Genomic DNA, 25,457 nt, shown 5'->3' with positions numbered 1-25,457 from the left:
TTTTCTTGTAGGACAATGAAGTCCTATTTATAAGCAAAATCTTGGGACTGTTACTTAAAATTGAGAATCCTAAATTCATAATTTTAAAATCACTTCATTACATATTGCAAAGTCCACAGACAAAAACAAACAAATAAACCAAAAAACAAACAAAGAAAAGTCCCCCAAACCAACAATAAAAGGTGGGTTTACTTAAACTAGAAAGATTTTAAAACATTTTTAAAAGTCTTTTTAACTGAGACAGTAAAAAGATGTAGCAACAAGAACCTCACTGGATTTTTCATAAATACAAACTGTAAAATTCAACATAAAAATTAGGTAACATAAAAGAGTAATTTCTGTTTTGAGTTTGTTGCCCTGCTACTATCTCAAAGAGCTTCCATGCTCTTCGTAATTCAAAGGAGATAGCAGAGTTACAGATTTTAGAAGATGAAAATGGTATAAATTTTGAAAAATCTTCCCCTTGAAAATCAGTGAATACCTAATGGAGTGTTAAATTAAATTAAAAGATCAAATTACATGAAAGATAGGCATGGCTGCTGTCATTGTATGTAGCCAAACAGACCAAAGTGCAAAAGAGTGCACCTCTTGTTTCAGCCTTATGTCAGTCAGATACATAATTATCTTCCAATAGTTTAATTATATTCCAATAAGTATATGAAAGATTGTTACTTATGGTTTCATAAGAAGATATAAAGATCTTTTCAAAGTTAACTTCACACAAACAGAAAGGGAGATCATGGGAAAACTTGACTAAGGTGAAAAAATGATGAAGCCCTGGAGAGATCCTTGATAAACAACAGCAAGAAGCAAATCTATGTATAAAGGACTTGTATATCAAGTACATGTACAGTAGAAAGTCCTACACATTGATATCTATACTACTAGGAAAAATAGGGTTTAGAACGTTTCCTTTAAAAAATCACATGCTGTTTTAAAGATCTATTGATCCTCTCTGCACATCTCAAGGTAACAAAGTTACTTTGTAGTTGACCCAATAATATAACAAAGATCTCCCAGGCACTGGATTTACCAAGAAGCCTGTCAGTATTTCTGAGTGAAAACTGAAACATTGAAGGTCTTGAAATAACAGGGATAAATGTTAGGTAAATACGTACGCTTAATAACCACACACTGTAATTACACAATAATCCCATTTTTCTTCCAAATTACTTGTCGATAAATCTTTCTCACTGCACTATAAATTCCAAGGTCATGGACAGAGGTATTTATTAGTATAATTACAGTGCAGCAATAAAACCATTAAGCTTTTAGATCCCAATATTGTTCCATTTATTCTCCCCTTCCCCCAAGGGAGCAAAATAGTTCCTACAAATGGAATACCCAGAAAACCTTGAAAGTTACTTTTAAAAGACTATTAAAATGCTCTGCTTCATGCAATTACTTTAAGTTTTCCTTTTTCTCCATTAACAGAATGTGAGATTTAACTTTTTTTTTTTAATGGCACAGTGCAGCAAACAGACTCAAGATAAAGAGTATTCTCTGAAATAGGCAATGTTACTATACTGTAAAGTCTAAAGTGTTCTAGATTTCACTGCGTGCCAGTCAGTAATATAGGGGACCCAAAAAACCTAGCTCTTAACCATCTGTGGAGAAGTAACTTGTAGATCAAACTATTAACACTTGTTTCCACATAGTTTCATTATTCCCAGGCACAGTTCTGCCTGTCTTGGCTACTTGCCATCTTCCACAAAACACCTGAAGTGCACTTAAGTGCATGACTCTAAAATGACTATCAAAATCAGACTAGCATGTCTACTGAATCAGACTACTGATCAGTATGATCAAACTTATCAAACTTATCCCACAATCTCCTACAGAAGGGTAAACCTATCCTTATTTGGAAATTAACTCCTGGTCATTACTAGTTTTCAAAGATTAACCAAAGTGATGTTATGAAATCACGACTTGTTCCAGCGTTCTATCTCAGTGTCTAAATTACACCAAAATTGCTTTAATGGTGAGAGCACTTTCCTCAGTTATCTTAAACTCTTCAGCATGTTCAAAATAAAATCACAGAATCTTCTAAGTTGGAAGGGACCCACAAGGATCATCGAGTTCAGCCCTTAGCTGTGCGAAGGACCACCCCCAAGAGTCACACCATGTGCCTGAAAATATCATCCAAACACTTCTTGAACTCTGTCAGGCTTGGTGCTGTGACTACTTCCCTGGGGAACCTGATTGTTGCCCTCCTTTGAACATGTTCTAACAGTTTAATCTCTTTCCTGTATTGTGGTGCCCAGAACTGCACACAGTGTTCAAGGCGAGGCCGCACCAGAGCAGAGTAGAGCGGGACAATCACCTCCCTTGGCCATTTGGATGATACTCTCAGGCACATGGTGTGACTCTTGGGATGGTCTTGCGCAGGGCTAAGGGTTGGGTCCCTTCCAACTCAGCATTCTGTGATATTTACATCTGAACTAGATTCCACATAAATGCAATAAACTCCCAATTCCTTTCATTCTTCTTCTAATGTAAAGTAAAAGTTATTTGGATACTATTTTATTATTTTCTCGCTATAAAAAGATAACAAATAATTTGCCTGAATAATATTCCTTCTAACAGCCAATAAAATATTGTATAGTAGCATAATTTTTAAAAAACCAATGGCATGAATACGTATTCTAGTTCCAAGGTAAAACCTTAACATTGCTCAAATTAAAATTAACTATTACCAACATTCAACTTGCAAAACTGGACAAAAGAAGAAATGTAGAGGAATGAAACAATAACATAACAGTAATGTCAATACCCTTTCAAAATAAGAGCTTCCCATAAATTATGTTTGTGTGCCTTATACTGCAACATTTTGAAATGTTGTATTGACCTTCATGTTAATGCAAACTCATAAAGAGTTCATAACCACAATTTTAACTTTATTCTTTCTCCCATTCTGCTTATTACTTATGTATTTTTCAGAAAGCTTGACTCAGAAGAGTTAAGGCAGACCTTCAACAACTTGAGTGATATTTGCTTGGTTGCTTCATTGACTATGGCACAAATACAATTCTAAAGGCCATGTACTGACTTCACGCGCTCCAGACTACTCATGCTCATACTGATGAATGTTCTAGACACAGAACAAAGAAAATACACAGACCTAAAAACCTGCCTAGAAATACGTTAGTTGACGGAGGCAATACAGGGATCAATATTACTAATGAGCTGATCTCTAAAGCGGAAAAAGAATAAGGCAATCCCTGGACCCTGAATCTTAGAAGCTAACTAGAGAAGCAAAACTAGTAGAGCTGTGCATAACATAAAGATCTGCTTTCAAAGTGCTAAACAGAAAAGAGCACAATTATTTATTTCCAAGAGAAGATTTAATGCAGTAATATAATAACGCAGACAGTAAGACAATAAATCAAACTAACCAACGGTGAAGGGCCTTGAGGGGAAGCCATATGAGGAGCAGTTGAGGTCACTTAGGCTACTCAGCCTGGAGAAGAGGAAACTGAGGGGAGACCTCATTGCAGTCACAACTTCCTTGTGAGGGGAAGAGGAGGGGTAGACAATGATCTCTTCTCTGTGGTGACCAGTGACAGGGCCTGAGGGAATGGCCTGAAGTTGTGTCAGGGGAGGTTTAGGTTGTATATTAGAAAAGGTTCTTCACCCAGAGGGTGGTTGGGTGCTGAAACAGGCTCCCTAGGGAAGTAGTCACAGTACCAAGCCTGACAGAGTTCAAGGACCATTTCGAGAACACTCTCAGGCACATGGTATAACTCTTGGGATTGTCCTGTGCAGTGTTAGGAGTTGGACTTGATGATCCTAGTGGGTACCTTCCAACTCAGGATATTCTAACTCCACGGACAAACCATAGAAGAGCAAAATTTAACATGAAGTTTAAGTTTAGATATCTGAAATACAGATGAAGAAATACAAAGCAGACTTTACCACAGTTGTCTTCTTTTTCCCTTTGTGAAGAAAAGCTCTCAGGTCCAGTCCACAACGTATGCTATCTCAGTGTCTTTCTATTATGTAAAGACAGCAGCTGCTAGAAGGAAGCCTAGGAAGCCCAACTCTTGGAAGACTAAGAAGTTAGTAGTACTGAAAGTAATGTAACAGAGAAGGAGAATGAACAGGCCTACTTATTTTACAAATAGCATTAATGAAAACTGAAATACCTGACAATCCTCTTTAACCTGTAATTTATTGTAATAAGAAAACACATTACCTCTTTTGACTAAGAATAGGGCAGATGACAATAATAATCCATTCTTACCTACTTTATAAATTATTTTGGTGTTTAGAACAGAATAGAAATACAGAAACTAAAAAACAAACAAAAAACAAACAAACAAACAAAAAAATCAGAAAAATAAAACAAACAAACAAACAAACCTCCCACATTTCATTAATTACAAATTTTAGTTTCTAACCTATTCAGAGGGGAGCTTGCTTCTCTTTAACATGCTAAACTTCATTAATAAATATTCTCTGTTAAGTTAGATGCTAATGGTAATCAGCTATACAGTTTTCTTTAAAGAACAGCCTTATATTTAACCAGGCAATGCACAGAAATGCAGTTTCTTGGCAAAGTGACAAGTTTTCAGAATCAACAGTATCCCTCAGTGCATCCAAGTCCTAACAATCTTTCCAACTGAGGATGTCAGATTTTTTAAAAAAAAAAAATCTTCTTTCTGTTTTTAGTTTTTCTTACAGTCTTAGAGTGTTTTCACAGTCTTTGCTCTTCTACTTGAAAAACATGAAAATCACTTGGTCTTCCTCATATAAGTGAAGGCTTTTAGCCTTTCCATAGGTTAGAATTTTCAGAAATAGTTAACTATAAAACTAACTTAGAAAGTGAGAGTGTAATGGTATTAATAAAGGAAATTGTATATATATTTGAAATGGTTTTTCAGGAAAAATATGTAGCCATAAACGTACGAAGAGGAAAAGCAATGAAAAGCAGAAAATTGTGTACCACCTTCACCTGAAATCCACCCAAGAACTGAGAGCCTGCTCAGGGAAAACATCCACTTCTGACAAACGTAGAAATCCCAATCGTGATCTGAATCTAATGAATTCAGATATGACTGTTTAGTGAAGCATACTACATTTTCTGAAGAGACAGTATGTATATAATGATTTGAATGACATAGCTATTGAAAATAAATACTCCAAACCTTCCCATCAGAAAACATTTTTCTATAACTGTTATCGAAGCACTTGGTTGAGATTTTTTTCTCACTTATGCTGTCATAAATAAATGGCAGTTTCACTAAACTCAGCAAATTAAACAAACCTAATATTTAGGGCACCATTTTCTAAAACATGTATTGAAGACTATTTTGAAGCATATCAGTAGCAAGTTACATGATTTAACATATATTGCACTTGAGCAATTAACAATTTGTAGGACTTGATCCATAAATAGAACCTTAAAAATATATTATTTTTATTACAGGTACTAACATACCTAAAAGGAAGTAAATATACACACAGTGTCTGTCAAAAGGAAACAAAAAATACCTCTACTGGATTAAGACCAGCTTGTATGAGGAATAAAAATTATGTCTGTTATTGATACCTGTTTAGCATTCATGTAAAAGTTTCTCTTCAAAGACTGAGGAATCAGAACTACTGATTCACCTCATCTAAAAAAAAAAAAGTGGTATAAAAGAGTTGCTGGTTCCAACTGACCTTGAATGTAATTGGCTCCTTTGGATGTCTCTGTGGTATATGCCATTAAGAAGATAAAAATATACAGGATTAAAATCTGAACCGATAAAGCTAAGAAATTAAGTATTACTCCTTTAATAAGCCTATTTTACGAAAGTACATGAATACCAAAATATCTCCTTACTGATTGCTGTTAAGTGTGAACAAGTCTAAAAACAAGCTATCAAAACATAAAGTATCTAATATTTTAATTTTCCCCTTCTTACCTGTTAAGAATTATGAATAAAGAATTCAAAGCAAATTATTCTTACTCTACTCCACCTGAACTCATTTGTATACCACCACATTCACCAAATTTTTATATACACTTAGTCTAGACTGATAGATTATTTTGTATTTTAAGACAAAGATGGAGGTATATTTTTTCTCTTTTACTTTTTTTCAGTGCAACAGTTCTTTTTTTTCATACTTCTGTATTATTTAAGAGCTTGAAAACCTATACAATTGTAAGAGCACTGTCTTACAAGGTCAAGGTTGATTATTACAAAGATGTGATTGTTTCACTGTACTGCAAACTGAGAGCTAAAAACACTCACACAAAAAAACCAAACATCTTAAGTCACAAAACCCAAGTAGCTAGGAGAAAAGGGTGTGTCAGTTAAAATGCCAAGGCAAAGATAGAGACCACTACTGCCTGTCATGAATAAAGACATGATTAAAGTTGGATTGTGGTATACTGTGGGAGAGAAAGACTTTTTTTTTTTTTAATTTTAAAAACCGAAACATATAGAGCTCAAAATAAAAAAATAGTTCTTTTACCCCTTGGTATCAAAGTAGTTTATGTTAGACTGCTATTTGAATTTCAAAAGTACTTATTCAGCATAGATTTGAAACTGTAAAAAGCAACGACAAAAATTGAAGGTGAGATCACGATTTAGGATGTATACATTACAAAATCATATACGCACGATGAAAAAAAAATCAAGAACCACTAGATTATGAACCTGTGTTGCCATGCTACCACAAGTGATATTGTCTCCCTTCTTGTTACAGTCACAGATACTAGCTGCTACAACCACAACGCAATTTTGTGCTAACTATTGAAGAAAACCTCATGAAGAAATTAAGAGCTCTCTCAACAGAGGGACAGTACTCAAGTTTACAACTCGAATTTGGTTTAGAATTCCTCCATGGAAAGGATGAAGAATTACAAAGTAATGAACCAAATCGGTGTACTTGTAAGTTGTAAATTTCAAATTTACAATACTTGTTTTGTCAAGTGTCTTAGCCTCTATCCTATCACAACAGCTATTTTATTCCATTGCATTGTATCCTTAAAGCTCTCAGAAATAATCAAGCATTTTATACTAAACCAAGTTATTCCAGCAGCAAACAACTGCTAAAGGATTGCAGAATTAGGATGCATTTTAGGATCACAACTGTTTCAAAAAAGTTTATAACTAGCCTTTAATTAATAAGAAACAGAATCTGCAAAATCTAATTCAATATCCAATAATCTATATAATATAGTTGTTTAAAACTTCATACTATATTTTAATTGACTATAATTGACTTCTTTTTCATTTACTCTGAACAAATGAAAAGATGTGTTTTACATAAAGTAAAACATGGCGAAATAACACATATTAATGTATAGACTGCAATAAAGATTTCAAATAGTATCTGTCTTCTATTCCTTCCTTTCTGTATGATACTAGTATCTATTTAAAAAATCTTGCATCAATGTTTGATTTCTTCGAGAAATATAAGACTAATGGCTTATATATACTGCAGCTATATCAGAAACAAATAGTAACAGTATCAAAAAGCAACCGGATGTAAAATATTAAACAGCTTTATTCTTCCATTGAAATGAAACACCTAAAGTTAGACGATTATGAGGGAGAAAAAAAGCCACAAAACCAACCGGTAAATAGGAAATGTCACGGTCTTTCATGAGGTAAGGCATTTTTAATAAATAATACCACTAATGAAAACCCTCCTTAATAAATTTAACATCCTTCAGCATCTTCCACTGTGTATTACTTCAAATCTCAACTCTGCTGCAAGTCACCCTCCTTTACACCCATTTTCATTGCTATATTCTCAACAATGGTTTATGAGATTTCTGCTAGTATCATAGCTTGAATTTTTTCTTCTCCTGCTTCTTTGACATTTCTTATTACTTCCTCCTTACATCTTCCTCAGAATCACAAGTTCTTCTATTTCTCAAAATATGGATGAAGAAGTCTTATTTGCTCAATTGTCAAGTCACAGAAGAATACTGGGGAATGGAAAGACAGTAGTAAGGATGAAGAGCAGATCCGAGCAGCAAAGCTTGCTTTAAATAAAAAATAAATAAAGCTGCAGAGCTTAGGTCACAAGATATTGGCTTGATATCACAAAGTTTCTTCTCTTCCTGTGTTACATGTCCAGTTGGTTTCAAACCTCTAATACTCTCTCTGTTCCTTCATTTGCTATCAGAGATTCTGATAACAACATCTTTTCCCTCATTACTCATTATGTCTGCAGAAAATTCTAAATCCTGATGAAAAATGATTTCTCTTTATTGTCACCTAGCATATTCCAAACTGACAAATGCATTCTCTACTCTGAAATTACACTGAGGAAACAGCTAATTCAGGTTTTAAAATACTATTATGATCTCTATCAAAAATCAAGGTAATCCTGTATTTCTTCATTAATTTTTCCTATGAATTGCAAACACCTCATGATGGCTAGAACTGCTGTCTCTTATGTCACCTGTAAATTTCAGACACTTCAAAGATTACATATATTGGCGTAACACCACCCAGTTCCAAAAGCAGAAAAGTGATATTATACCTTTAAGTATCATTTTGAAAGTATTTTCTGAGTACCCCGAAATTCCAATGCACTAAGTAGTATGTGTGCATTTACTTCTTTAATTTTATTTCCACAAGAATTGCAACATTTGGCTTATTTACCAAAAGGTAAATTTCAGGTGTCTAATTCAGGTCAATATTCATCTTACCTTTACAGATTCACTTAACACTTGGGTTTTATCTGCTTCTTCACCGGAGTGCAATTCTAGTTTATTATTTAATTCCTGTAGCTTTTGTGCCTGTTCATTCAAAAGCAATTGTGCCTGATGCTCCCGATGCAATGCATTATTTAATTCTTCACATACACTTTCAAACTTCTCATGGGTGATCAATTTCTGTTAAGAGAAATAAATTGTGTTTGATCGTGTAACTATGTTCACTTGTTTACACGCTTGACTTTCCAAGTTCCACTTGCAAACATATCAAATTCTAAAACAAAAGCATGCTAAAGATTATTATTATTTAAGTTAGGTTTTTTAACTCAAAGACAGACCACGCGGCAATAAGAGGGTAGACAACTATATTCACTGTATTTTTTCAAAACAGCATTCAGGCTACTGTAAACAGTATGCATTCATGATTCCATTCAAATTAGCACTGTAGGTTGTAAAGAAACAATATCTCAAAGGAAATATGCAGATCAATGTCTCACATTTTAGTGCATATTTTGTTAACCCTTGTAAATATCTTCCTGGACTCTTTCTTCCCTCTCAAAAATGTTCCAGAAAGATGAAATAATTCTTTAAAGAAAATTGTTGTCCACACTTAAATGAAAACCTAAACTGTGACAATTTTCTCTAACTGTGCCAGAAGTGTAAGAAATAAAACCCATTATGAGCAAAACTGAAGATGACTGAATATAACCTTGTTTGTTTGAAAAAAGAACAATAAAATTTTACCGGCTAGGAGCAGGAAAGAGAATGGATGTGACATGAATTGTTAAATATTCTCTGCTTGGAAGTGTTTGATTGGGATACACTGACAGTTCTACCAACTAGACTTCAGTATCAATGATGGGCACAACTACAGAAAATGCTGACTATTCTGGGATACAACTCTTTCAGTTATACTGTGCACCTGTAGAGCATGTGTAAGAATCCTTATCCATTCACCTTCTCAAATAGCTCCAATGGGAGATCAGTTTTGAACACAACCTATAGGAAATACACTTAGTAGGAAAGGTGCTTCGTGAACCTCCAGCATGCTAAAGCAAGACAAGTTTCTTTCTCTCCATGGATTGAAGGCACAGTTCCAAAAGTATGACAGGGATGAAACTGACAACCCAATGGCATCAGTCCCTGCACCAAATGGCATCAATTCCTCAATGACTGCATCCATTTCTCACTATACTGTGATTTCAAGCAGTTAAGGAACCTTTTTGTTGTGTCTTCTCACTCCTGTCATCAGTGCTATTTACAGGTTACTGAACCCATAGGTAAAGTCATCAGTGATACTGAAGAGTCAGAGGAATTTGGCACACTAAAATTTGTATTGACTAGCTTAGGATATAAACCAGAGTCAAAGATACAGCAAAATGTCTATCATAACATTCAGCAATATCCATGCAAAGTTTATAAACTGCTCATGAACGTACTTATTGAATACCCTCATTCCAGCTGACTTTACTCTGTTGAAGTAAAATCTAAAAATCCTTTTTGGGTATATAAATCACATCAACATTTCAAACATACGGAAGAAATCCTGGGTTGCTGAAAACCAAACATGCAATTTACACAGAATAATTCATTGTACAAATCAAAAAGAAAATCTTGTGGAGGGGAGATATTTCTGAATACATCTGACTTCCAGTTCGGTGACATTTATTAGGAAAGTTTTCTGGAAAATTCTTTTACTAGGAGAATGATTTTATATTTGTTTTTCAGAAGAACACATACTTCCCCCCCAAAAAAGTGTAAAAAGAAGGATTTCTTACAAGCAGTCTCCTCTAAATCAAATATACCTACTTGTTTAAGCATATTTAATTGCTCTTGCAGGCCCTGGGCTTTGTCAGCTTCTTTCTTCATCTCACTGAAATCCCATTTCAATTCTGCAAGTTGTAGACGCAGTGAGCGGCGTTCCACCTCTGCTGCATGAAGTCTTTGTGTAAATTCAAATATTTGCTCCTGCAGGGATTCTATGTTTTTCTGTGAGTAATAAGAAATAAATTAATGTACCATGTATTTTAGCAATAAAATAAATCACCTATAATACCCAAGAAAAGTAGACAAAGCTCTCATCTTGTCCTCCATCTCTAAAAGACACACCTGAGTGTAAAAATGTGAATCTGTATCACCTACTCTTCGGGGTTACTGAAAATTCTGTTTTCAAGGAAGTATCATTTTCATATACAGCCCACAATAAAAGACTGATTATTTGAGAAAGTTTATCCTTTCATTTTGGTTAAAAGGAAGAAGGTTATCTTTACTGAAGGACAGAACACCAAGCAGGAGAAAACAGAAAAGAAAAAAAAAAAGAACCTTAACAGTCACTGAAAGCCACAAGTAAGTTTGTTCTTATAAAGCAAATATAGTTTTGATAGAACTTTAAAAAAAAAAAATCTTGTATACATCAAATCTTTTTTTAAAATTCTTTGACAATAAAAGAACTATCCATGCCCTAATGCTTCTAGCTGTTACAAACCAGCTTCTTATGTCTACATAGTTGACTTCAGTGTAACAGACTCATAAACAATCTGAAACAAAATTAATGGTACTATCAAGGGAGCTTCATCATAAGACTTTTTATGAATCTACTGCTTACATGAAGTAGCACAATAAATACGCATACCATACTAGATAGTCTGTCCCACAATCCAGCTTCCAGGGCCCGGGTATTTATTTTGTGAAGTCCATGAGCCAGATTGTGCACCAAAGAGTCTCTCTCCAGATAAAAAATGCACTTGCTGTGGTCTAATGGAACTGTCTCCATTATTACATTCAGCTTGTCCATAAGTTTTGAAAAGGAGTTCCTGGCTGCACTTACAAGTAACTTTCCAGAAAGCCAGGACTTTGTATCTTAAAAAAAAAAAAAAAAGAAAGAAACATCAAGTAGGTTATTAATTTCAGTTTCTTTCAGTGAAAAAAAAGCAACAACAAATAGCATCTTTAAAATATTCAGTAGGATATTTCTATTAAAGATTGGAAGACTGAGTTCACAGGAATATCTCAAAGAGACATAGGACAAATGGTGTATGTAGCAATGAAAATTCTACTGTTACCACTTTCTGAATGGAAGGGTAGGATAGGATTCTAAAGAATAGGATTCGTTTGACAAAGACTATTTTTCCAGTTGTTACCATGTTCTTCCCCAATACTATACTTTCTTAAGACTTTCTTTGGTGTTCTAATTTTGTAATTCAGAAAACATGCAAGATGAATGTATGTAAATGTAAGTCAGGTGAAGTAAGTCAGATGTGATAGCACATGGTAAATCACTTTATCGCAATATTTACAATGCAAATTTCTGAGGGTTTCCGGGCTCCTCTTCCCTCCCCTCTACAGATGTCTAAGTCATTTGCTGTTAAAAATTAGTGAGGCTTGGTACCTTAACACCGTACTATTTATATTCTGAGACAAGAGAATATAATTTACCTTATTCCAAGGCAATTAAAATTTTACAGCTACAATTACTTATTTTCCCATAGGATTTTGGTAATCATCCTTCTCATATAATGGACTTAAGGCCCCAGCACACCCAACATGTCCTGCTTACTGCTAGATTCGTCAGGTCTGTAATTAATAATTGTGTTTAATGTTGATAAATAAAATTGTCAGTGCTCCTTCCACTAATTGGTATTCCAGATAACAGTTAATAGGTTTATTTATGCCTTAATAAAAGTCTTGTAATTTAGTTTTCCCTCAGCTAGGCAGGTCTTAATCTGTCATTACTTGTCTTATGATACTATCAGTGTAAGATGACAAGCATGGAAGAGCTTATTTACATTCAGTAGTACAGCAGATCTCCTGTTGCTGCAGTGAACTAAAGTATTTACTTAAGACTATAAGCAGAAAAAAATAACCACAGCTTAAGTTAAAAAAGTTTTTTTTAAGGACTGTGAAGAAAAAAAGCCAAAGGTTAAAAGCACAAAAACATGCTTATTAATATTTTTGTATTACAATTTTCACCATAAAGATCATTTACACAAGGTGAAATTTATCTATAAGCAAATAACAAAAAGAAAAGCACTTGATAAAGTCAAATATTCCATTTTTAGAGTCATTCTCCTGCTTGGTTTTGAAATACCACCATTCCAATGATTCCAGTGCTCAAATGGAGTATCATTTTTGAATACACATTTTCTATAATCCCAGTTACTAGTAGATCTGTCTTTTCTTCATGACTATGATAGCATTCTTTCTATTCATCTTTAAAGTTAAAAATCTTATGAGGCATTTTTATCTTGCACTTCAACTAACAATACATCTTTTGAAATAAAAAAAAAACCACATTCTTTTCATATTCAAAAAAACCCCTGCTATTGTAATGCTCTGTCTACCTTGGCCAAGAGTCCTCTCTTTTCCTTATGCTGGTTCTCTATTACTGATCACAAAAAAAGAAAAAGTTACCTTCCTCAATTCACCTCTTACCACAGATTATCCTGTTAGAGGTGTCAGTCACCTTCAAAGACCCTCTCTTTACTCCAGTCATGATACATTCATCAGTTTGAATGTTTAATGAAACTAACCTAAAAATAAAACTAGAACATTTATATGGCTTTCCATGTAAAAAACTCTGCCATGGTTTTTGATAAATATCAAAAAAAGGACACCACCAGTGAGCTACTGTTCCGTCATTTTTCCTAGTATTTCCACTTGCTATTCTCAGTTTATAGGATTGTCTGCCTGTCAGAAAACACAGTATTTCTCCACATGTGCAGCACCTAGCATGGTAGCCCCTTTCCCTATGGCTAGAATCTCACCTTTAACTTAAATTTAAAATAACAGTTCATACAGACGTGTAGTAGCAATTTGAAATGATCATTCTACTTCACAGTCAGGACTCTCACTATTCAGTAGAGTTCAGCATCCACAACTTAAGGCACTTTCTTGGGATAGGGACTAATCATTATCTCCTCTATTTTTTTCATAAAGAATAGCTTGGAGTAAATACACAGAAATATGCTGAAGTAAGTTACTGACTGCTTTGAAAGACAAAATGAGAATTTAATACAATTCCACAAAGAACTGTATCCATAATAATTGGGAAGAGAATACACTGTTTAAATATATACATTTTACGTACTTGCCATGAAGGAAAAAGGAATTACAATAAAAACCATTAAATTATGTACATTATGAAGAGTATCAGAATTAATTAACACAAATAAATGTATATCACAAAAAGCAATTAAGTAATATAAAATAAATGAAGAAAAAGACAACGAAAAGTGTCAAATCTTACTTCACTGACATAAAAAAACAATTCTTGTTTACTCTGTTTTGGTGAAATTGAACAGTCAGCAGGATTAATTTAGTACTATGAAAGACTAGAATGTTCATGTCAAGCTTCAAAAGTTTTGCATATGTAACAGTTGATGATACGTATTGAAAAAGCTTGGCCTTTACTTTCTCTGGTTTATCACAGTACAGATGATGTTCTAGCAAACCTGGAAAATTAACCTTACAAAAAAACAAAGAAAAAACCAAAAAACTCCAACACTGTAATGAAGTATCGAAACTGAAGCTAAGAGATCATTCCAAGACATGTTAGAATGAGAACCAAACTAACAAAAACTATGCAGGGAAGTGAACATCAATATCAAACCAAAACCACATATTTAAAAGTTAAAAGATCAAGAAATGTGACTCAAATCACCAGGGCGCACAAGCCTAAATGTTCCAGTATTATCTGAGTGATCTGGATTTGGTTTCTTTCAACTGCCTCAAATGTCTCTTCAAAATCTAGGCATTTTTAAACATAATTTTTAAGACACTGAACCATTCCATCTTGTTGATATAGATAGCACCTTCTTGTACTACTTTCTCCTGTGATGTGCAGTCTAATCTGGAACTGCCATTATTTAAAGATCTGAAGAGACCAGATGCCTCTCCGATTGCCTATTTACAGTTTTAAAAAATTCCAAATTCTTTTATGTCAGTTTGAAGGTTTAAGTCCTACTTAAAATATTAGCTACAGAACATAAAATAATTTTCTAAGTGTGGAAGCTTTCATTCTAATATATTCCTTCAGAGCCTAATTACTCCAATACTTCTGGAAATTTCATGTCAAACTTTAAATTATTTATTACTATTTTTTGAACCAAAGATTCCTGGGAGACTTTTGATCTCATGAGGAACAGAATTCCAAGTAACACACGAGCAGTTAGACCTTGAGGTTCTGTGCAAATAACTTTAAGTAGAGATAAGATATGAAAGAATCACCAAACTGAATGTGGCCATAACATTCTGAGCTTGGCTTTTCCTAATTCTCAAAAATCAAGCCTCTGTTGAATGCAGAGATATTTAATAAACTGAGCCCATCAGAATTCTCATATACTTCCAACTGGCAAAATATCATGATGTTTAGGGTATTCTAACTAGTCACTTCAGCACATCCGTGCTGCTGATGAGTTTGTCTTGATTCTTTTTCAATTTGCTGTTCCTACACAACACTCTATACACAGGCACACTTGCATGATAAACCCTGTAAATATTCTGAAACAGGGTTCAAATTTTGCTTTGTAAGGATGTAAATTTAAGTTACTGAGAACAGGATGATCTAAGAGAGCACCTGAAATTGAATCAAAACACTTTGGATTCAATGGCAGCCTTCTAGTACCAGTTTACTCTCTAGGCTTCTGGGAAATGAATCACCTTCCCTCTGTTCTACTATTTCCCTTTATTCATATAAATTACCCCTCCTTTAATATCCTTTATTCTGTGACAGTAATGTTGGTACTTTAAAACTACAAGTTACCAGAGAACTAAGGACGGCAGCAATGCAGATGAACCAAGTAAAACCTTACATCAGTTCTCACTGCAAATAAATTAAGAAAAATAGTTAACAGCTGGGAATAATGAGGTGACATTTCCAGAAACTACAATTTTCCATAGGCAGAGTAGAATTCTATACAAAGACAGACCGAGAAAATTAGGGAATATAGACACAAATCTAATTAAAAATAAACTTAGAGAGGGAACACAACAGAGACATAAAATAAGGACTGCTATAAACTGTGTCAATTGAGACTGTTTACATACTTCTAAAAGCACTCTTCAACCTTCTGTTCCCATGACTCTATATACCAAAAGGATAAAGTATGATATCACCAGTTAAAGAAAATTAATTTGTTCCAACACTATAAGTCTCAGGAGATTTGATCCAGAATAGTTTAGGTAAAATCCTAAAGATGCAAACGATGTTTTTTAATCTTCTACTACAAGAATATACTTTTAAAATTACCTGGTTTGTTAATAACATCCTGCAACTCAGTGACAGAACCGATTATCGCAGCAAGGAGGTTAGAACTAGTAAACCAGCTGAGTTCTTCAACACAGTTAAGCTCTTCCTCTTCACAACCTGTGAAACAGAATTGTACCTAGTAATATTATAACTGAATAACTTAGATAAGGCACACTACTATCCCCAGCTTTTTCAGACATTGACTAAGTTCACAAGGGAAAGACTAATTCTTCTTTCAGAACAATTTAGACTGTATTAAACATGCTTCCAGAACTACTAAAACAGAAAAGTATATCAATCTTCTAGTCTGGAAAATATTTTTTATGCCATTTTTCCTTGTAGGGGGAAACATGAGGTGGTTTGGCAACAGAAAGTGACAAAAAGACTACATAATCTCTAAAGAAAATTTAGAAATCTTACACTAGTACTTTACCTTAATCAGTGAGCAATTTCTTTGTATTTATCAGTACGAAATAAACATTAAAAGTTATTAATAAGAGGATATACCTTTTCAAAAAATATGCCGATGATTAATAACGTAGGAACATTTCAAGATATTTACCACATAGAGGAGATGTACCTAGTTCTGAAATCCATAACACAAATATCAAGGATATCAAACAGTGTGACTTCACGTCTGTAGTTGCAACTTTATTTGCAATATTTAACAGACTAAGCATTTCCTTTTAGGGGAAATTACATTTGTCAAGTACTCTAAAAATCACAAATCCAGAAATAACATTTGTCAAAATGTCATTAAATTTGTCTTTACACTCCATTAATAGTAATATTATTATATGTTATTCTCTAACCATGAACACTTGATAGATTATGCTTGCCTTTAGATTCTCCTACATAAACTCGAATTCCAATGCCTTCTTTTAAGCCATTTGTCCAGGTGAAGAGGGAACTAGAAGACTGGGCTAAAACTTTAAGTCTTTTAGCTGCCAAAACTGCAATTACAGCTCTTCGGAATACATAAATCAGGCCTTGGAATTTTCTTTTCTTTATTTTTACTTCATTTTGACTGTTTTCTTCACCATCAGATAGAGCACGAACTAGGGTCCTAATCTTCTGGTTCACTAATTCATAAATGTTGACCTGATCCTGGAGAAGGTTTCTTTGGGAAGACATAGCACACAATTGGCCATAGAGAGGATACAGGGCACCTGCCAATAGCGCACAGGCTGCCAAGAGAGATGAATGCTCCTTCTGAAACTGTGTTAACGTATTTTTCACAGAAACACTTTCAAGGGCCAATTTCTCCTGACTTTTTTCAAGGACATGCACTTTTTCCTTATTTTTCTCTGCTGTTTTGTGGTATTCCTGGGATAAAACAGAAAAAACCAAACAAACAAAGCCAGAAGAAATATTAACAATAAGATCTTTTTTTAAGCAACAAAATCATTTTTACTAACACAAAAGCTAAAAAAGAAGAAAATTAATTTTTTCACATTCAAATAACACATAAAAGGACAAAAATTATTACTAATGATGATGACAGTATCTCTTCTAGTAAACAGTTAGAGATGAAAATGAATCAATAGTACAAGGAAAGTTTTCACAATCTTCAGCTACAAACAGATTCCTGGTTTCTGATGATAATCCACTTCTACTGCAGTACACAAAGTCCAAAAGCACCTGGTTGACCACAATACAGTTCTATGAGTTGACTTAACAGTTAGCAATTATGCCCTCCAATTTCAGACAGAACATTGCTCAACAAAGCAGAAAGAAAGTTAGTGTAAGGGAGAGAAAAAAAAATAAGGAAGACTCTGGAACATAAACCTTGACAGATTGGCAGCAGCTGGAAAAGGGGAAGTAAAGGTGATCTCTTAATTACTTTGTAATCAACCCCCTACTTATATATTCACAGATTAATTACATCTCATAAAGAATTGGGTTTTCAAAGGAACAATGTAATACAGATATTTTCATTTTGACTAGTGCCATTACAGTTTTTCTAAGTTACAGAACATTTTTTATTTTCCTCTATATGCCCTGAAACAGGGAAAGAGGGAGACTTATAATATCAAACTGGTGTAGCAAAATGAAGATGCTAACAAGTCATGGAATGCCAGGACTAAGGTTAGATTATGCAGACTGCAGTTCCTGTAAAGGAATCAAGACACCATGCTGAGAGCTCTAAGTCACCTCAGACACTTGACACATGAGAGCCCTTTGTTGATTGGGAAGGGGACTACAGTTAAACAGGATCCACTGGTACTAGGAGGTAATAAACTTTCGGCATTGTTCACAAAGAACCCACAAGATCAAGTTAAATGCGTATGCTCCATTTACGGTCCATGGCCACAAAAAGGAAAACATGGATGGAATGACAAGCCCATATGATGAAGAAAATTGAGGATTATGCTAAGTTTCAGATATCTCTCTTAGAGCTACAGATATTTTTGTTAAAATGGTGTGATATTATTCCTGCTAGCAGTGGTCAAAAGAGAAGTAAAACAATATCATCCAGCCACATTCTCATGTGTTTTACTTGGTACATGTTCCAAGCAAGTGATGAGGGTAGTACCCTAGGGTTTTTTCCCTCCTCCATCCTGCAAGCACAACAGAATTAAAAAAATATACAGCTATCTCTAGAATGAAAATGGAAGCCTCCACACTATATCTTAGTCAAAATGTCAGCTCAAAATGTCTTTGACCAAATAAATATTTTAGCAGTTTTCTAGGAGTGAAACAGTGTTTGATTTTTATAGATAAAAACCCTGATAGCACGATTGGAAGAAACAGAAAAAGCAAGCCGAATTTAGAAAATATCTTGGGTTTCTGGCCATCACAGGTGAAACACCAATATCCAAGTAAACAAACTGTGATCCCTGCAAGGCTCTTTGGCAGCAACACCAACATTCAGTGCTCTGGCTAATTAACGCCTGTTTTTGTGTTTACAGTCATATGGTAATATGCAAAAGTAAATAAGACAATCTCTGACTTACAACACACTGTTTCTAGTGTTTTCTTCAAAGCTTAAAAGCACAGTTTTTGAAAAGGACACATACTTCTCTTCCTAAAATTGGAAAGCTGTTTTCCTTTGGTGTTTGAGCTTTGACAGGCACCTCACTGGGTTGCAGAGCTTCACTGACTCCAAGAAATCTTAACAAAAATTAGGTGCTACTAGCAAAACTACTTTATCTTACTTCTTATTGTGCCCTTACTCTGGAACTGGAAGCTAGAAATATGATGACACAGAGACATAAAAAGGTTATCCTTTTGCAGCTCTGACTCAGCACGGGTGGGAGCACAAAGACAGTGCCTACCCCCCATGTACTAAAGCTGTCCCTCGGTGGGGGCAAGCAACTAGAAGAACGATGAACAGAGCAGGCAAACAGGGCATGGGATGTCAGCCAGGGCACCATGATGCCATTTGCACAGGCAGGGCAAGCAGGAAGGGCACTGAGGTGCTGCCAACTCAAGCACTTAGCTCAGTTGGTGATCATCACCCTCCCTGAGAGAGCTCAAGTGCACTGTCCACTTGGACAAAAGTTGCTTCCTGTGCACACAGCACAAAGGACAGTGTGACCCAGACAGAGCACTCACGAAACCATGCACGGGCCAAGGTCAGAGGCTGCAGAAGTGCCACAGCCTGGTGCTCCTCTCAGAGGGCAGCAGAGAGAACAGTTACGTGAAATGCGATCAGGTCAATGATCTGCTTGGCCTAATGGCAAAGCTGAAAGATGGAGTAGAAAGAGTAAGAAGTATTAGGGACTCTAAGGAAGAGATGGAGTGGTGGAGCCACACTCTACCATGCCCTAGATAAATGCGCCAACTGTCCAATTCATATGAAGCAATGGATCCCCACCCTCTCAACACCAGGGAGAAGGAGGGGACCTTAGAGACCAAGGTGAGTGGAAACAGGTTTTTGCTTGGGGTGGCAGGTGAATCCCCTCCCAAACTACCTCACTTTCCCAGGTGTCCTTACACAATAGGTATGAGACCCTGGAATCTCAGAACCAGGGAAATGAGAACATGAATGAGAGTCCATCTGGATTGGACAGATCATCTAGGGCAGGGCAGCCTACCTCCCCCATCATGACCTCCTGAATTAGAAAAAAAGAAAGGTAGTAGCAATTGTTTTGAGAGGAATGGAGGGTCCAGTATGCCAGACAGACCCAACCTACTGGGAGGTGTGTTGCTTCCCTGTGGCCTGGGTAAGAAAGAGACATCACAACAAACTTCCCAGCCTGGTACAGCCCACTCATTATTACCAATTACTGTTTTTCCAAGTGGGTAGCAACAAAGTCCCAATAAAAAGGCTGCAGATGATCAAGAGGGAGCTCAGGGCCTTGGGACAACTTGTCAATGGATCTGGACCACATGTTGTGTTCTCTTCTGTCGCACCAGTTTCAGGGACTGATGGGGCAAGAAACAGGAAAATCACACAGAATTCACAGGTGTGATTCAAGACTGGAGTTACCAGCAGAATTTGGGGGTTTTTGGACATGGGTCAGTTTATATGACACCGAGTCCGCTGACAACAAATGAGATCCTCCTGTCTCAAAGCAGAAAAAGGATCTTAGCCAGCAGGGTTCATTGAGAGAACTTTAAACTAGGTTTGAAGAGGGATGGAGATAGAGCCAGGCTCAACAGACATAAGGTGTGGGAAGATAAAAACTACAGTGACCACCCAAGAAGCAAAAGGAGGCTTAAGAGGGGATACCTCCAGTGAGTACAAGTACCCAAAGATGTAACCACAAGACAGGACTTAGGGGTGTCCCTCTGCACACCCACTGGGATATCGACACAATCAAATACTTATAAAGTGCTTATACACCAATGCACACAGTATGGGGATCAAACAGGAGGAACAAGAGATCTTTGTGCAGCCACAGGGCTTTGAGTCTCATTGCAATTACAGAGATGTGCTGGGGCGCAAGAGGAAGAGTGTGACCAACAGGCTGAGGGAAGTGATCCTCCTCCTCTACTCAGCCCTGGTGAGGCCACATCTGCAGTGCTGCATCCAGTTCTGGGGTACTCAGTACAAGAGAGACATGGGGCTACTGGAGAGGGTTCAGCAGAGGGCCACAGCAATGATCAGGGGTCTGGAGCATCTCTCTTATGAGGAGAGACCGCAGGAGCTGGGCCTGTTTAGAGAAAAGAAGGTTGAGAGGGGATCTCATTAATGCAGATAAATATCTCAAAGGTGGATGTTGAGACGATGGAGCCAGACTCTTCTCAGTGGTGCCCCACAACAGGATGAGGAGCAACGGCCATAAACTAAAACACAAGAAGCTCCACTGGAACATGAGGAGGAACTTCTTTATGCTGAGGGTGGCAGAGCACTGAACAGGCTGCCCATGAAGGTAGAGTCTCCCTCTCTGGAGACATTCAAAACCCACCTGGGTTTCCTGGGTAACTTGCTGTAGGTGATCCTGCCTTGGCAGGAAGGCTGGACTAGATGGGGTCCAGAGGGCCCTTCTAACCCTGAGTGTTCTGAGATTCTGTGTCCTCATCAGTGTCTATAAGTATCTGAAGAGAGGGTGTCAAGGGCATGGAGCCAGACTCTTCCCAGTGGTGCCAAGCGACAGAACAAGAGGCAATAGGCAGAAACTGAGGCACATGACACCTACATGAACACGAGGAAGAAATTCTTTACTGTAATGGTGACCATATACTGGAACAGATTGTCCAGAGAGGTTGTGGAGTCTCCCTCACTGAAGATATTTAAGAACCATCTGGTCACAATCCTGTGCCATGTGCTCTGGGATGACCCTGCTTGAGCAGGGAGGTCAGATCAGATGACTCACTGTGGTCCCTTCCAACCTGACCCATTCTGCCATTCTATGAGTTTCTGATTCCTGTATTTCAGCTCTTGTATTTTTCCAAATATAGACACCTATACATATGAATAAACAACATCAAGGGCCCTGTCCTCCCTTTGCTGTGGTTTAAGTACAAGGGCCAGACATGTCTACCAAAGACACCTAGTGGGTCAGGACCTGTATAGTTACACATACTCCTCCTCCTCCTTTTGCAGTGACTTTAGATACAACTGCAATATATTATATCCTTTATCTAATTTACTTGCCTTGCTGTAAAAGCAAGGCCTCCAAACAAAGCAAAAAAAAACCCAATAAAACCTTTTGTTTCTCCCTAGGGGACTTTTTCCCTTTCTTATTTAGCAAACCTTTTATTTTTCTGTTGGAATTAACATTTTTAAAGTAGTTAGAGAATTTTTCTCTTACAACGTGGTTTTGCATATCAGAACAAAACCCTTCTATTTTAAGTGGTTGCCACAAAAAATTGGGGACAGATTAATAAATATCTAAACAATAAGCAAATAACAACTGGTAGTTAAAATTCAGAGGACATTTCCTATGAGACTGTGAACAGCCTGAATAAATAATTTGTGTGAGTATAAAGAACAGGCACAGTAACATTTTCAAAATGGCACACTATCAAATCAAGAGGACTGGACTCCTGCTACAAAAGGCAAGGAAAAAGCTCCATTGACTCTCCAAACATGGAGACCACTAACAGAGAGTGATATCTATAGAGTGCCTTGGTTATTGCTGATCTGTGATAAGGCTATACTCTGGGAATTTCTGCCCTACAGAAAAACAGTGAAATTTCCTTCAGATTATAATCCATCTGACCTACAGTACCAGCTGTGAAGTAGTACCTATTAACATTCATAGATCCTGCCTTGGAACCAGGGACCCTGAACAGTACTGGCTGGGCACTGTTTAGTAGCGGGTGTCACCGCTACTAAAACCTCCAGATTTTGAAGTGTTACATTTTAATTATAAGAAGACCATTCTGAAAAGCCCTAACTCTCTACTAGAGTTTTAATAAACCAAAACAATAATTTTTAAGATACATTACTGATACTGCTGCACAGTTAGAGCTCTGTGTTAACTCTTGAGAGCATGAATTAACACACTTCAGTTTACTTTCACACATGTAGCGACGACTGAAAAAACTAAAGAAGTCTTGCCACAGGATCTCCGAGGAGAAAACACCTAGAAGTAGTCATGGAACACTGGTTTGAAGACAAAGTAACAATATCATTAGCTTGGTGCAGGACAGCAAAAATCACTCATATTTCCTTTTTAGAAAGGAATTAAAGTCTACAAGGGGTTAGTTCACTAAAGTGCTTGCAATTACACTCACATCTTTGGATGGAAAATGCAGCAAATTGCTACAGTTTCCTTGTAGTGCTAGAATAAGTGTCCTAGAGTGAGAAGACCCCCAGTTGCACAATGAAATACTGGCAAATTATATTCCACTTGCACCGATTATAAAATTTAATTAATAAAGTCTGCTAAAATCATTAAATTTAAATATTGCATTCAATACCTTTATGTAAACACTGTCAGGTCAGTAAATCTAAAAGATCTTTTGAAGATATTCTGTAACTTGTGGCACATTTTTCCTTGTTTCCTTTGATAATAAGGCTATGACAGTCTGTCTGCACACCTCTGATCAAACAAAGCAGAGACCTTACAGACAAATATGGCTAGCAGGCTCAAAATACAAGAGGTTAAATACAGTTTGGAAAAACAGGCAATTAGGATTAGGGCAGCTCTAATAACAGACGTCCATGGATTCCAGGGAGGGAAAGTCTTAATTTAGTATTTGCAAATCCAAAGTCAGTCATAAATTAGAATTCCAAAAGAAATTAGACTGTCTTCTTGATAGTTTAACAGTGAATGGTAAAGAAGACAAACTGGAACATTGGATGGAAAAGAGATTGTTGAATCACCTAAGTGTATACAGACATTGCACTACCTAGATTACACACTACCAGTTTGCACTACTCCAGCTGTGTTAGAAAACATGCCCAGACTTTCTAAGGGAAAACAATTCCCTTTTAGAAACTCAGTAGTCCTGTACAGTAAGTTGATAGGTAAAGGTTTTTTCCAAAAGACATGCCTAATTTGTGCTCCACAAAAGAGAGACACATTTTCGGTACATGCTCTCCATTCTCCTAGACAATTCAGCTGGGAAGACTGGCAGGTTCAGCACCATGCCAAGGAATGGCATACTAAACTGCACTGATTTTTCACAAAACACTAGAGTTCTGAAAGAGATGACTCAGACCTTATCTTTATTGCATAAATCCATTTTTTCTTTAGGAAGGAAATCTCATTTTTAAAATTAAAATTAAGCTTCCTTCATTCACTATTCTTTTTTTTGGCAATGATTTCATAAAAGGAAACTACAGGTGAAGTTTAATATAAATCTGGATGCCACTTATTCCACTCACAGGGACATTTTTACAATTGCAATCTCTGATGTAAAATGTAAATATCAAGCAAATAGTATCTACAAGATTATAACTCATTTCTAATAAATTACCATTGAAAGACTTCCAAGCCTAAAATCTGAGACAAATACAGTATTATTCTGATGAAGTAAGTTTCAGATGGCAGTCACAAATAACAAGGCATATCTTATTTCTTCTATTTCACAACACTTTTAATCGAAACACATGTAAAGGAATGTGATTGAAAATACAGTGATCAGTGGTTGTAGAATAACAGCGAACATTCTAGATTGCAATTAACCTTTCTAACAATCAGTGGCAACAGTTTTATATTTTTTACACTTTTTCACCTTTTTTTTCCTTTTGTAAGAGTCCTTCAACAGCATTGAAATCTACCACTGTAACTGCTAATCGCTTCTTAGGGTCAGAATGTATATACCTAAATTTATCCCCCAATGACATGACATTACAGTTACTCTACACAGTCTTTGCAAAGCATGACATTGAAAAAATAACTGCTGCCCTATATAATTTTTAAAGTTCAATCTTGCAGCCTTAACATCCTCAAAAAAAAAAGAGTCCCTAGCAACTGGAGGTCAAATTAAGCAGTTCACCTCTGGAATGTTTTAACAAAGTTAAACATTCTTATTATAAATGAAGTTAATACAGAGGGGTTTGGGTTTTGTTTGGTTGTGGGGTTTTTTTAATTTTAAACAACCTTAAACTGGTTAGAGGTTTAAACTACTGAAATAATCCACTAAATATTTACAAGAAAAAAAAAAATCACAAGTTCACAGCACCATACCTGTGCCCTCGCATGAACTCCCCCAAGGAGACCTGAGCACTGCTGTTCCAGATACCTTTTTTCTTTCTGCCAGCACCTTGCCTGTGTTTTCATCTGTTCAGCCATTTTGTTAAAAGCATCTTCCTGGCTCTGCTGAAGATCCTTCATAGTATTGGACTTGTTCTTACAAATATATTCTAAGTGAGATATCTGTGTGACAAGTATTTAAAAAGAAATTCTCTTACCTCTCTAAACACCTTTTTACTTTATTGTACATATTAATTTAACCACAGACTATTCCAGCAGAAAACGTAATCTGTAATTTCTTCAACATATTCATTAAATGACACATTATTTATTTGAATTGTGCAACAAATGAACAAAAATTTGGTTTCAGTTTTGCCATCCTTATACAACCTTGCAGATATTTGGTGCTTTTTTTGTTGAAAACTCAAACTGGACACTTCCTGTATTTTTTTTAAATAAGTCCATTAAATCTTGTGCTGCTAAAGTAGTAATCTGAGTATACCAGTCCTTT

At 36.0% G+C, this 25,457-nt stretch overlaps 1 protein-coding gene across 3 annotated transcripts in view; it reads right to left on the bottom strand.

The window, feature by feature from the left end:
• The window catches only part of CCDC171 (coiled-coil domain containing 171), a 143,935-nt gene that overhangs the window by 62,447 nt on the left and 56,031 nt on the right, over nucleotides 1–25,457 (bottom strand). For all 3 annotated transcript variants that reach the window (XM_027634420.1, XM_027634421.1, XM_027634422.1), the window contains 6 exons: nucleotides 24,941–25,129; nucleotides 16,748–17,234; nucleotides 15,909–16,025; nucleotides 11,295–11,521; nucleotides 10,472–10,651; nucleotides 8,657–8,842 (listed from right to left, as the gene is read on the bottom strand). In XM_027634420.1, coding sequence (XP_027490221.1) covers nucleotides 8,657–8,842; nucleotides 10,472–10,651; nucleotides 11,295–11,521; nucleotides 15,909–16,025; nucleotides 16,748–17,234; nucleotides 24,941–25,129 — 1,386 coding nt within the window. The remainder of the gene's footprint in view (nucleotides 1–8,656; nucleotides 8,843–10,471; nucleotides 10,652–11,294; nucleotides 11,522–15,908; nucleotides 16,026–16,747; nucleotides 17,235–24,940; nucleotides 25,130–25,457) is intronic.

This window comes from Corapipo altera, unplaced genomic scaffold (genome assembly GCF_003945725.1).
Source record: "Corapipo altera isolate COAL_440 unplaced genomic scaffold, ASM394572v1 61411, whole genome shotgun sequence".
Lineage (NCBI taxonomy): Eukaryota > Metazoa > Chordata > Aves > Passeriformes > Pipridae > Corapipo > Corapipo altera.
The sequence above is the reverse complement of the archived record's forward strand: the minus strand, read 5'-3'. Positions and strand labels throughout refer to the sequence as shown.